Here is a 14,834-nt window from a genome sequence, read left to right as displayed (position 1 = left end):
CGCACCCATAGGAATGAATGGAAGCGGCCGGCACGCAGACTTTGCCGGCAGCCGACCGCTTAACCCCCTGCGTGCCAGCTGCTTCCATTCATTCCTATGTGTGCGTGCTATTTGAAACAGCCGTTTCGAATAGTACTCACTCATCTCTAATGATCAGAACTGGTGACTGGATTCCTATGATACAAATCTGAAACCTGCATTTAATTATACACTATCATTAATTCTGTAATAAAAGTAAAAATAATTAACCATTTTATTATTAGATTATTTATTGAAGGAGGAGTCAGTAAATTATTTTTAGACTCCAACTCCTACCTCATATCCCTTTGGGCAACAGTAGAGTTGGAGCTGCATTTGCAATAAGCGGGAGGCCGATGCGTAAATGAAAGGTTAAGGGCGGGTTCACATCTGCACCCCGGTCTCCGCTTTTAGGATTCCGTCTTCTGCCGACAGGAGACGGGAACCCGGCAGACAGTGTCCGCCATGAGCGCTTGTGTGCGTTTTGTGGTCTCCGTGGCAAAAACCTTTACAAACACATTCAAATGTATCAACAAAATGCAAAAAAGTTCAAAAGCAGCGGCACCGTTCTGTGGGTGTGAACATACACCAAATCACTGGATCTCAAACTAGATGATCTGGCATTCAGGTGGTGCTCACTGTTAAACAAATAGTCCAATATAGTGCAAAAAAATAGAAAAAAATCAGGGCACTCACCAGCCAGTAGTAAAATTCACCAAACTTTAATAATCTTCCATAAAAATAGGTACTTGAACAGCATTTACAGACGGGAGAAGGGTAGATGGAATGTAGAAGAAATGAAGCGACGACCGTTTCGTGCTAAATGCACTTCATCAGGCTTCCCCTGATGAAGTGCATTTAGCACGAAACGGTCGTCGCTTCATTTCTTCTACATTCCATCTACCCTACTCCCGTCTGTAAATGCTGTTCAAGTACCTATTTTTATGGAAGATTATTAAAGTTTGGTGAATTTTACTACTGGCTGGTGAGTGCCCTGATTTTTTTCTATTTTTTTGCATTCAAATGTATGGGTTTGAAAAGTGACTAAAAGCGGAGACCACAGCGCAGATGTGAACCCGCCCTAAGGTTGTTTGTTTTTTTAATTCAGTTTCAGACACTGCCCCTTTAACAAAGCTAACTGTATCATGAGAGAGACAACAGGATGAGTATGACAATGGCCTGAGGTTTGCAAAAATTACCTAAATTGAACTCAATCTAGTACAAGTTATCTAAATTCACCCTGTGAAAGTGCGAACTACCATCCATACTATTAAGGCCCTGTGTTAAACGTCAGGACATTGCTCTGCTTTCACATTTCAAGCAATATGGAATATGGAGACAACCAGAAACTAGTGTGTGTGTTTTCCACTAAAGACGACTTTTCACTACATTCACCAACTCCAGTTCTTAGTATCTGTTAATAGGCTCTACTGGTTCCAGCACAGTTGGAATTTTTTCTCTCTAGCCCCTCTATTCCTGAGCAATCAGTGCGTGTTAGTTTCAGAGCCTGATATGTTATGCTTAGGCTCTGTACTGTCAGGTGGGCGATGTCAGGCAGGAGCAGGAAAGGGGTCTGACTTCGAACTATCAGAAGCAGCGAGTGTCAGATCTCAGAATCACACCCCTTGTCTGCTCCTGCCCGACACCACCATACTGACAGTACAGAGCCTAAGGCATTATGCACATGGCTGTAGTTTTTGTCAGCTATTGCAGATAAAAATATGGACCCACTTATTTCTATGGGCCTATACACACAGTCCTATACTTGTCTGTATTTGCGGTTCAGTCCATTCATTTCAATAAACTGGTCAGCGATACAAATCTATGTGCTGTCCGTGGCGTTTTTACTGACCTGTACAACGCACAAAGCCATGTTCATGAGGCCTAAACAGCTTAACAGGCATCAAAGCTAACAGCACTTATTGCTCAGGAACGGTGGGCGCTAAAGAAAATGTTCCAGCTGTGCCAGTGTAAGTGGAGCAGTGCCTATTAAATGATTCTAGGAGCTGGACAAGGTCAAAGTCGTGAAAGGTTCTTTTAAAGGGGTTTTCGAGGAATTACATAAGGTAGGGAAGGTAAAACGAAACAAAAAAACAAACAAAACAAAATCATTCATATATGTATGTCTCTGGTTCCTTTCCTTTAAGAGGGTGAGGACACTGATTGGCCTCAGCAGTCACATCACAAGTCCAACACGCAGTGGACCAAACGGGGAGGAACATGAGGAACATACCCTCAATGTGAAAGTACAGGTGCTTCACTGCAAAGGGTCCTTCCTTCTCACATACCTATGGCCTGGCTGTAAGACAACTGGCTGGAGCAAGAGTCTCTACCCTTTAACCTACTGTGGAACATAGATTGGTACATCTTCAACCCCCCCCCCCACGTCTCAGCTGAAAACCTGCAAACTGAACAGATTAGGGGAGAAACAACCCATGCAGAATGACACACATTGGGGCAAGTATATTTTCTGAGTACTTATAACAATTTTAGCATTCCTTCACAGGGTGGAAAATACATATGACAAATTATTGTATATTACAGCTTCTATGTTTTTTTTCTGTGATCCCCAATGGTATTCACAATGACATCAAATATAAACTGAACAATGTGAATACTAGTTTCGATCTAAAGGAGAAGTTATGGTTTCTTATATTTTTTTACCTGGTTCCGATCTCGAGCACTCGTGTATCTGATCCTCTGTATAAAATAAAATATCAACCAAGCCGACGAAATAATCATCAAGACGATAAAAGAGATGGAGACAAAAACCAAAGAGCCCCGGCTTAAGTTCTTGGCTGGACTTCGAGACCCGACTGCTATAGCCATAAGCACAGAGATGTTCCTTTCCACATAACTCAAGATTTCTCGACCCGTAGACTCCGAAATCATTATGGCAACGATATCTCCAGTCCCTGATGTGGAAGCAAAAAAAAAAAAAAAGAGAAAAATATTAAAATTGAGGCTCAATTGTCCTAACAAAACCTTGAAGACTAACACAACTTAACTAAACATGTAGGATGGGAAATTTCAGATGGATCTATTACACTATAAAAAAAATAAGAAAAATCCCAGAAAATTAAACATGTATCATGAAGCAAGGAGGACGCTAGGAAGCTGGAGCCGCACATTATCAATACCTCGACAGCCAGATATTAGTAAATGCTAAATGCCTAGCCAGACATGGCATCTCTACATCCAAAGCAGGACCGGTGGGAAATGAGGCTGGAAGAACCCCGGATTAATGGAGATTTTATTTCCTCCTACAACATCAGCCAACAGCTGAAGCCACGCAGGCTTATATCATTTAGTGACAGGATTAGAATGGATAATGGAACCACAATTCTCACAAGATAGCTGTAATAACACTAGTGAGATAATGAAGGTTCTCGTTTTTACATAGACAATGCAAATTGAGAGTAAATGAATGCCGGGTGCAATTCTATAGTCCTAGAAAACACATTCGCTTGGTTAGATTGGGGAAAATTTGCATATCAACATACCTATCGTTTACACAAATTTGCATAAATCAATAGTTTATGTAACGATAAGAAACTTTGTAATAGATCTTATTAAAGAAAGATGTCTCTTTCTCAATTTATCAGGTACTTCCCTCTATACTTGAAAACCAATGAGATCAGTTAAAGGGGTTGACTTAGGTTTGCATCCTTAGGATAGGACATATCCGGTGGGTGGTGGCCCCTGCACGGATTAGCTGTTTGGAGGACACTTCTGAAGCTCATACTATACACAACATGGGGCCAAAGGAAGTTGGCTCTAAGCTCTGACTAGTGGCTGGGCATCAGTACTGCAGCTTAGCTTCCATTGATTTCAATAAGAGCTTAGCTGCAGTACCAGTGCCCAGCCACTAGATAAGAACCAAAGCTATCTGCCTCCAGGCCCATGCTGGGTATAGTATGGGTGTCAGAAGATGACCCTTACAGCTCATCGATGAGGGCCTAGCTGTTGGCCCCCCACTGGTTAAATATAGTATTTCTCACATACAAACCTAAATCCTGGACAAGTTCTTTAAGTCTCACTAAAGACTTATAATATATAAGAGCTTATATCTTTGGAATGGCTGAACAGATTTGGATAAACAAAACAACAGAAAGCTTGCGGTGCCAACATTCATGGAGCTTTTCAGAGCTAGAGAAAGGTCCCCCATCTAATTTATTACTATTTATTTCCTATAACTCTATGTTGCACAATCCATATACTGTATGTTCCAGCTATAAATTTTGGATTAAATTGACAACTGGGTGTCACCAAGTAGAGTCACACTGTGCAAGGATCGCAACGCCACACAAAACTGGTAACACGATGATATCAAAGTCACACATTTCCAGGAGGAGTAACAGAGGACCAGCACAATGCAGATTGTTATTTCGTGGGTTATACAGGCAGGCATTCAGTAAAACAGACATGTCTGAAGAGGCAACAGATCCACTCCAACATCTCCTATACATGTCTGTAACTGCAGTCTTTGTGGTTCCACAATGTGATATATTTTTTTTTTAGTTTCGGACAGGAACAAATCTCGGCAAAACAGGAAGCAAATATTTTCCTGCTCCGCTCGGATCTGCTCTCGCTACTGGAGAGAGCCTAAGTAAGATTATGTAGACAGGCCTATAAATAGACGTCTGTCCCTGCACACCAATTTCACCATTATCTGTATAAAAGTCCCGCCTCGTGGGGCCTAAAACTAAATATCTATCTCCATAAATTAACCCTTTAACACGGGTCTCTGCATAATACGTGTCGAGCCACATTCCAAGAAGCCCCCTCAGTGCGATGTCGGGAATGGAGTGGCAGATTTCAGTAAAATCTACCGTGCGCAGAATGAACATTGAACAATTAATGGAATCTGCATAATGGTGTGATTTATGTGCGCCGCTCTTCACCGGCTTCGAGTTCATCTACATTCTGCTTAAAGCTTCTCTTGCTAACATACGTTCGTGTACAAGACCCCGAACCTGTGCAATGAACTCGGGACTATTATCATGAGACACGACGTCCTGTCATTATGTTTCATCAGGAGAATAATATTCTGCACAAAGATATTAACCTTCTCCGAGTATATTCAGGACTGCTCAAGTCTCCCAGGCTTGTATAGCTAAAGGGGCAGAAAAGAGATCACATACTTGTTGCAGATCTCATCAAAATTGGCAGGACCTTTTCACAGCACGTTTATACCTCATATTGAAACATGCTAAATATTATATCCCAATAGGAATTTTTTTTTAGGTCATATTCATGTTTCTTTGAATCACATGTGCTGTGTTCTCCATAGTACCACTGATTTGATACACTGATACATCATTGTCCATCAATGTTTTCATATTACTTCTGGAACAAACATGCACTTAGTGCAAGGTTCCTCTTAAATTGATAGACACTGATCCACTGATTCTAGTGCAGTTGGAATCTTTTCTCTAGCCCCTTCCATTCCTGAGCTATCAGTGCTGTTAGTTTCAATGCCTGATATGCTAACTAAACTCCCTAGAGTCAAGTGGGTGGAGTTATGTGGACTCATAGCTCCAATCAGTAGCAGACACTGTAAAGGATCTGAGTCATACTCCCTTGCCTGTTCCTGCATTTCACCACCCACTTGACATTAGGGAGTCTAGTTAGCATATCAATCTCCAAAACTAACTGCACTGATTGATCGGGAACGGTGCAAGCTAGAGAAAAAATTCTAACTAAGCCAGAATCAATGGAGCTGCATCTATCTACCTGTCTTAGTTGTCGTATTTGCATCAAATTTATGAGATTTAGGGGCCACACGATGGCTCAGTGGTTAGCACTGCAGCCTTGCAGCGCTGGAGTCCTGGTGTTCAAATCCCGCCAAGGGCATAAAACCATCTGCAAGGAGTTTGTATGTTCTCCCCGTGTTTGTATGGATTTCCATCCCATATTCCAAAAGACATACTGATAGGGAAAAATGTACATTGTGAGCTCTATGTGGGGCTCACAATCTACATTAATAAAAAAAAAATAAAATATGAGATTTCCCACGTTTGATAGGATTAAGTTCACACCTGCGTCAGTCTCCGTCTCAATGAAATTGGCAGATGAAAAAGTCCTGCATGCACAACTTGTTCACCTACTGATTTCAGCTTAAAAATGACAGACCCCATCATAGTCATTGTGATCCATCAGGCTCCATGTTTATCTGCTATTATATATGGACCACCTGTTCATTATTCTGGTCCTCTAACAGACCAGTCTGTCACAGATGTGAACTTACCCTTACTTTGGTGCATCTACTCCTGACGTTTTCTACGCCACCCATGCACTGGAGTGAGACTGCAACAATTTTTGAGACTTTGAAAATGTAAAACATACACAACACACATAAGGATGGCATGAACTCTGATGGTTTTTATGTACTATGAAAGTTTGGTAACAAAATCTACCAATATATACTCCAAAATATATTGTCCTGATATATGCAACTGCTCATTCACTGCCACCGTAAAAAACATTTCATCTGGTACAAAGATATACATAATACGGTATACTGTCATCTACTAAAGAAATTGTATGATGGCAAACAGCTCACACGTGTATAACCCATTATAGGCTATGGATCCATTCACCATTTGGCAAATATACACCAGGGTTTAGTGTAAAAGACAATCTATAATTGACATACTGATTAAAAATATTACAACATCAGCTGGTATTAAAGGGCTTGTCCAGTGGGATAAAACTTTGTAGTAAAGGGGCAGAATGGATTTTAAAAAATTACCCTCATTGATCCCCGCCACTACAGTTTCAATGCTAGCTAGGACCTCACTGGTCTCTACTTCCTGTTCCCGTCTCACCAGACAGGAAGTGCCTGGAAATGTTCTCTCAGCCAATCAGGATCTGGGCTGAATAACCACTGTTTCCAGAGAACAGTTCTGCGGCCCTGTGGCTGCTATGGAGTCTTTGGAGGAGGTTTTCATTTTAGATGGATTTATTTCTACATATGTCGTAACAGCAATAGCAAACGAAGAAGGGTGAAAGACCATGGAGTGCAGGCAGGAATCAGTGCAGAAAAGGGGTCACACTGTAATTATTCTCCCCCCCCCCCTACATCCACTCCCGACAATGATCATTTACTCTGTGTTTTCATGGATCTCAATTAGCATTGTTGTCATTACTACAAGAGCTAATATTTTCCAGTGTAACCGGATATCCCAGAGAAATTGTATTCCTCTAAGCATTCTCAATTCCTCATTATGTGCTTTTACTCTTCATAGTTACTGGAATCAGGCAAATTGTGGTGCCAGAGAAGAGAAAGAACGTCCACAAAATGAGTCTGTGGGCAGCCCGTAATGTGACATTTCCAAAGGAGTCAACCTCTCATTGATCACATAGGGGATGGAGACAAAGGCTAGAAGGAAGCCATATTACCTCATATAGTGCTTGCACAGCATAGGTCACTGAAGCAGCACACATAGAACGGTACAATGCACTTCATGACGGTCTTACTTGTCACAGTATTATCTATCGTAATTATATGTAGCTGGGGAATATTAGCGTGTTACACTGAAGGAACTATGGCAAATGGAGTATTTCAGATGAGCAGCAAATAAACCCACCATATAGTATGCTAAACCTTACATTGTTAAGCTTTGCAACTATTCGTCCTCTCACAGAGTTCAGCTCTTGGTTAACCCCTTAAGGACTAAGCCTATTTTTGCCTTCAAGACGTGGAGATTTTGTTCATTTCATCTGCTCCCCCCCGCTTCCATAAATGTAGCCATCAAATGGCTTAGTGAGATAAGTTCAGGGGTGTAACTTGAAGCTCCTAGACCTAATCCAAATTCTGTAATGGGGTCCCTAACTTTCTTTAGTCATTTAGAATAGTGCAATATTTTATTTGGATGAGGAAACTTGGGGGAAGGGGGGCCCAAAGGTCCAGTGACCGCTACCACTGGACCCTTATAGCTATAACCCCTGGGGGAGATGTATTATTATTTGGGGTACATATAACTTAAAGTCGTTGTCCAGGATAAATTGTAATTCCTACACTAATCTAAACACCCTCCCTCCGACTACTTTCTAAATTACTTAATTTATCAAACATGTATGTTTACCCATTTTCTGGTTACATAGTTGAAGAGGTTGGATAAAGACATTAGTCCATCAAGTCCAACCTATAACCCTACAATCCCTACAGTGTTGATCCAGGGGAAGGCAAAAAACCCCATGAGGCTCATGCCAATTGCCCTATTTCAGGGGAAAAATTCCTTCCCGACTCCAAATCTGACAGTCAGTATAAAAATCCTGGATCAACTTGTCCTTAAAATCTAGAGTCCACGTTCTGTTTCCCTCTTTCCGAATATGAAACATCACTAATACACCCCCCCTCCCCAACCCTATCTACATACTTCTCTTCTGTTCAGACTTACTGCTGTGGGACAGTTCGTCCCTCTTTTCTGACTCTTCCTACACATGCAATAGCGCCGGGCCTATTGCGTGCACTGTCAGAGCCAGAAAACAGGAATAAGCTATCTTGCGGGGAAAGTCTGGAAAGAAGAGTAGTAAGTATGACAGGGTGGGTGGGGGTGGGGGGGACTGGACTGAGTTAGTTGGTGAGACAGGGTGGTGGTGTGAGAGGGACGGGCAGGTAGTGAGAGGTAGATATTGTGAGTCAGCATACAAGTACCAGGATGCATTAGCTAAGACAGCAGGAAGCTACACCATGGAAACAAATGCAGGAGATACAAGAAGCTCCCAGAGAAACATATGATGTTTGCATTATGTTTGGCCCTATCCTTTTTAACACCACCACTCTTTTGTCAGAGAAGACACAGAAATTTTCGGACATTGTCTAGTACATACACCAGAGTTTAATTAAAAAACTAAACAGATGCCCGACAGACTCCATTATAGTCAATATGGCGCCTTAGGTTACATTCGTGTCCATTATTTTTGTCATCCGTTCTTGTTAGAACAGATGAGAAAAGTGCATAAAACAATGCACTTGACATGCTTGACCCTGTAAAGGGCTTATTTTATTTTCATTGGCCAAACCACCTGTATTTGCGACACTTGTAGTCTATAGACAATTCAATTCATCCATTGTATTCTATGCTAAAATCCAGATGACATAACATATTAGATAAGGGAATACTATAATTTACTGACACGTAAAAGGGTTTTCTGGGTAGTTGACGAAAGTGCTTGATCAGCAGATCTTAAGGCACTTAACAACAACCCAAGAAGATAAGAAAGATACAAGGATGGGCAGAGGAGGTTCCTCCACTAGACTATTAGGTCTCACGGCATGCATCCGCAGACAGAGACATTGAATCTCTAGCGTATTATAAAAATGAGGGGGCATTCAATAAAAGTGAGTGATTTATGACTTGTATAATCGGTGGTGAAGTCCAGGGACATCTTACGGATGACATTTTGAAGGGAAGGCTGTCATGTTGTAAGCAGGCTGACCGAATATGAAGCTGTCATGTTATTTAAGGAAGCATCCACTGTACGTTAAGGTCACAGTCATGTTTTATGATACAAATACCATTCATATCCCGATTTCCCAAATGCTATGAACAAATGCACTTAGGCGGTGGAGGCAGAGACATAACCTAGTTAACCCTTACAAGCCGCACAACCCTTTGCCTGCAGAAGAAAAAGAAAAATGAGACACTAGCCTTATGCTGGATGATTCAAGACAAAGATTCAAGACATTCTTTCTCATCTCTATTTAAAGGAGTTTTCTGGCACATGGTGGTTTATCAAACTGACGACCTATCCACAGAAATTGATTATAATCATGTGATCGTAGGGGTCCGACACCAAGAATATGGTTGATCTGACTGCCTCGAGGAGCTGGAGACTACTGCACTGGATGAGGATGGCATAAGCTCCGCTCCTATTCATATTATATATGCATAGATAGATAGAGTTTATCGAATCTGGGGCTGTTAGATCAGTGAATTGGCGCGGGGCCGAGTGTCAGACTCCTACCAATTACATACTGATGATCTACCCTGTGGAAAGGTCATCAGTATACCAAACTGCCAGGGGGGCCGGAAAAACCCTTCAAATGATCCAAGATGGTAGTAGGTCTCAGGGGATGGACATCCCAGGATCAAACATCTTACAGGGAAAGCATCATAAGAAAATGACCTGTTTAAATCAAGTTTATATGTAAAAGAAATATATATTTTTTTATTTTATTTTGTATGACACTTTCTATTCAGTAGAAATAATTTTTTTGGCACTCATCTCATCCTCACACAAAGGATTATAATGAATGCTATCACCTATATAAATATAAAACACACAAAGTGTGTCCATCATCCACGCAAGGTGATAGGACACAGCTCACTTATTTCCCCTCCCCCTGTATAGTAACACCTGCACATTGGGGCAACACAGTGGCTCAGTGGTTAGCACTGCAGCCTTTCAGCGCTGGAGTCCTGGGTTCGAATCCCGCCAGGAACAACACCTGTTGTATATTCTCCCTGTGTTTGCATGGATTTCCTCCCATTCTATGAAGACATACTGGTAGAAAAAAAAAAGTACATTGTGATCCCTATATGGGGCTCACAATCTACATTATAAAAAAAAAAAAAGTAACACCTGCACAGGTACAGGACATGCCGACACGCTCTCCCATAGGATTTTGTGTCTACTGTTTCCTACACGCCAGGTGACTGCTCTAAAGCATCTCTAAATGCTCTTAAAAGCAACTTAAAGACATTGGCAGCCCCCATGGTTAAGAACAGGAAATTAATTTTATATATGATAAAATAAACCAACCACAGCGTCCCGAATAACCCTATTAAAACACTGTCGATGGTTGCAATTAAAAATAAAGTCCTTTGTACTTACCTATAACCGAGTCCGAAAACTGTCATCAGACTCCTCTCTGGTGCTCCCAATGCCTGCAGATCTCTTCACTGACGCACACCTTGTCTTCACTGCGCATGCACCAAAGGTCTAGTTCATGCGCAGTGATGCTGGGATACTCCAGTGTCAATAGAATTTTTTCTTTTTATTGCAGACACAGATGGAATTAGAAAACCGCTATTTGGGACACTAAGCCATTGGTCCATAAGCACCTGTAGATCATTGTGTGTCGCACACATATACGCATAGGTTGTTGTGTGAACAACTCTACCTCTATAATACCGCAATTCAAGGACTTTAGACACAATTAGGTCTGACTTTTTTTTAAAGCTACTTCTTGATACTTTCGTGAAGTTCCTCCATATCAGAGGTACCCTGTAGCATTAACACTGACCTCTGATGGTCCTAGAAACAACCACAACCCTCATGGTTGTACACAGTGACGGGATGAAATGCTGAACCACAGATCAATGTCTAGCTGCAGCGCTTATCAATCACGGGAGTATTTGTGGCTGTTTATGTGAAAAGGGCCCACACTGTCGATATGGAGTTCTTGGTATCATTGTAACGGTTATGGTGTAACATTGTCCGAAACAGCAAAAATTTTATATTGAAAGCACAATTGACATATTTTTAAATAAAATTTTTGCATAAAACAAAATTGTGATTTTTTTACCCAAATATGTTTTGGACTATTTTCTCTATAATTAGTATCGACGATCTGGGCCCTTTTCACGTAAACAGCCACATTTGCCAACATCAGACAAATGTTAAAAGGTAATGTCAAATCTGAAATTTATGAGAGGCGCCATCGTGTTCACTCTTGTATTTCACTCCATCTACAGAGATCATAACAGTGTTAGTACACAGGAAGGAATGGCCTAATCTATCAGTAATGTTAAAGATTCTCAATTTGATAAATTTTGGGGACAAAAACTAAAAAGGCCAAACCCATTCTTAAACCCAATTCACTTTGGTGTCAGCACAAAACCATCAAACTGAGCTGAACAGCCAAGTGACTAGTAGCTAGGCAGAGACAGATTATACTATGTTCACATCTGCACCGCTGTGTCCGTTGTTCTGGTCCATCAGTGAATCAGAAAAACGGACACAATGACCAATTAAATATAGGTCACCGGCAGTGCCCGATGGACTCCTGTGATTGTAGTGGGATCTGTCAGCTGTCCATTCTTTTTAAACTGAAGCCGCCGGATGTAAAAGTTGCACTGTGTCATCCAGAGATTTTCATTTGAGACTCCAATGTGAACTTACCTAAACTGCTAAAGTAATTGGGGCTGTTATTAAGAAAGGCGCATAGTGTGTTAATATAAGGCTACATTCACAAAAGCGCTGGGATCTCTATAGTGACAGTCATTGACCAGACCAGAAGCGCTAAGGCTCAACACTCATGTGGTCACATATGGGGTACGGAGATATATCACCACTACTATACATGTGGCTGCTGAGGCCAGAGAGTCTCCGAACTTCTGGTCCAGTGGCACCAAAAACAACGGTCGTGCAAAATCAGCGCACAACACAGGACCTTCCCTTACTGTGTGTAACCTGGGAAACTACAACTCACAACATGTCCAGATAGATAAAAGCTTTCAAGGCAGTTTTAGGTAAATCACACGGTTACACAACATTGCGACAAGCCTATCTGATGAGGTTGGCAGGCGATGCATGCCAGGCAAACAAGTTTTGTCATGGATTACTCAAATTTATAGTTCAGAGACAAAGGAGCACGAATGTGAAGACAAAGAGACATGGTTGGCAGGTGACCCACAATCCGATTGTCTGACATTTTGCGGCTTAAAGCATGTAGCCCCTCTGCCAAGAGGGGGTGATAGGGGAAAGAAACTCTTGCAAGAGGAGGGTAAGATCATATTGAAAACGGAAGCGACGGGTCCACTTGGACTAAACGACAGGATAGATATGAATATTTTTCTTTGAATAGAGCTCTCAATACCTAGTCAATATATTTTTCCGTACTTTTGTAATTTAAAGAGTCTGCAATGATGAGTTTGGTCGGTTTATTTAGATCGGTGGTATATTGAATACAAACTTGTATCTATAGTCTCTATAAGTTTTGTCGGTAGTTTGTAGATTTCTTGTTTATTGTCTGGGACCAGAATGGGTTATTTATATTAAAAGATCTTAGCGGCATATCTACAATATAGCAATTCGTTTTGCTATTTGTAGGTAGAGTTGGAGTCGAAGGGGTTAGTCTTTAGAAGGTTGGTATGATTCTCCTTTTAGTCCCCGTATCATATTTGATTGACATATCGGGGTTGTGTATTTTTGGACAGTCAGGTTGCATCTCTCTTTTTTTTATGATGGAGTTAGACATAGGGGAATTTATTATGATGTGTAGTCTATTCTTCCTTTTTTTCGTGTTTTGTATTATAACTGCTCTTCATGTGGCCCGGTTGTTACGAAGCCTCTGTTGGTAACAGTGAAGGTCAGAATTTTTTAAAAGGGAAAGGGATAAGGAAAAAAAAAAAAAAAAAAAAGGAAATTTTTTTTTTTTTTGCCTGCAATGAGGGTCGTAGCCCCCTTTCTAATCGGCTGCTTCGTTGATTGACAGCTGGTTATAACATACAAACTGGTTCAGCTATTAGCAAACCTGTATGGAAACTAAGTTGTCCTGCAGGCTTGCGGAGTTAAGGGGGTGGAGTTAAAAATTACCCAGACCTATAAGAAATATACACTCACCGGCCACTTTATTAGGTACACCATGCTAGTAATGGGTTGGACCCCCTTTTGCCTTCAGAACTGCCTCAATTCTTCGTGGCATAGATTCAACAAGGTGCTGGAAACATTCCTCAGAGATTTTGGTCCATATTGACATGATGGCATCACACAGTTGCCGCAGATTTGTCGGCTGCACATCCATGATACGAATCTCCCGTTCCACCACATCCCAAAGATGCTCTATTGGATTGAGATCTGGTGACTGTGGAGGCCATTGGAGTACAGTGAACTCATTGTCATGTTCAAGAAACCAGTCTGAGATGATTCCAGCTTTATGACATGGTGCATTATCCTGCTGAAAGTAGCCATCAGATGTTGGGTACATTGTGGTCATAAAGGGATGGACATGGTCAGCAACAATACTCAGGTAGGCTTTGGTGTTGCAACGATGCTCAATTGGTACCAAGGGGCCCAAAGAGTGCCAAAAAATATTCCCCACACCATGACACCACCACCACCAGCCTGAACCGTTGATACAAGGCAGGATGGATCCATGCTTTCATGTTGTTGACGCCAAATTCTGACCCTACCATCCGAATGTCGCAGCAGAAATCGAGACTCATCAGACCAGGCAACGTTTTTCCAATCTTCAATTGTCCAATTTCGATGAGCTTGTGCAAATTGTAGCCTCAGTTTCCTGTTCTTAGCTGAAAGGAGTGGCACCCGGTGTGGTCTTCTGCTGCTGTAGCCCATCTGCCTCAAAGTTCGACGTACTGTGCGTTCAGAGATGCTCTTCTGGCTACCTTGGTTGTAACGGGTGGCTATTTGAGTCACTGTTGCCTTTCTATCAGCTCGAACCAGTCTGGCCATTCTCCTCTGACCTCTGGCATCAACAACGCATTTCCGCCCACAGAACTGCCGCTCACTGGATGTTTTTTCTTTTTCGGACCATTCTCTGTAAACCCTAGAGATGGTTGTGCGTGAAAATCCCAGTAGATCAGCAGTTTCTGAAATACTCAGACCAGCCCTTCTGGCACCAACAACCATGCCACGTTCAAAGGCACTCAAATCACCTTTCTTCCCCATACTGATGCTCGGTTTGAACTGCAGGAGATTGTCTTGACCATGTCTACATGCCTAAATGCACTGAGTTGCCGCCATGTGATTGGCTGATTAGAAATTAAGTGTTAACGAGCAGTTGGACAGGTGTACCTAATAAAGTGGCCGGTGAGTGTAGAAGGGCCGTTGCATAAGAAAGA

General features: G+C 41.7%; 1 protein-coding gene across 2 annotated transcripts in view; it reads right to left on the bottom strand.

Annotated features, from left to right (window-relative positions):
* RNF130 (ring finger protein 130) overlaps positions 1–14,834 on the bottom strand; it is a 159,645-nt gene that overhangs the window by 73,530 nt on the left and 71,281 nt on the right. For both annotated transcript variants that reach the window (XM_075274981.1, XM_075274980.1), the window contains exon 3: positions 2,683–2,933. In XM_075274981.1, the coding sequence (XP_075131082.1) occupies positions 2,683–2,933 (251 nt within the window). The remainder of the gene's footprint in view (positions 1–2,682; positions 2,934–14,834) is intronic.

This window comes from Leptodactylus fuscus, chromosome 5 (assembly GCF_031893055.1).
Source record: "Leptodactylus fuscus isolate aLepFus1 chromosome 5, aLepFus1.hap2, whole genome shotgun sequence".
In the NCBI taxonomy this organism is placed as follows: Eukaryota; Metazoa; Chordata; class Amphibia; order Anura; family Leptodactylidae; genus Leptodactylus; species Leptodactylus fuscus.
This window is presented reverse-complemented; position numbering and strand designations above follow the sequence as displayed.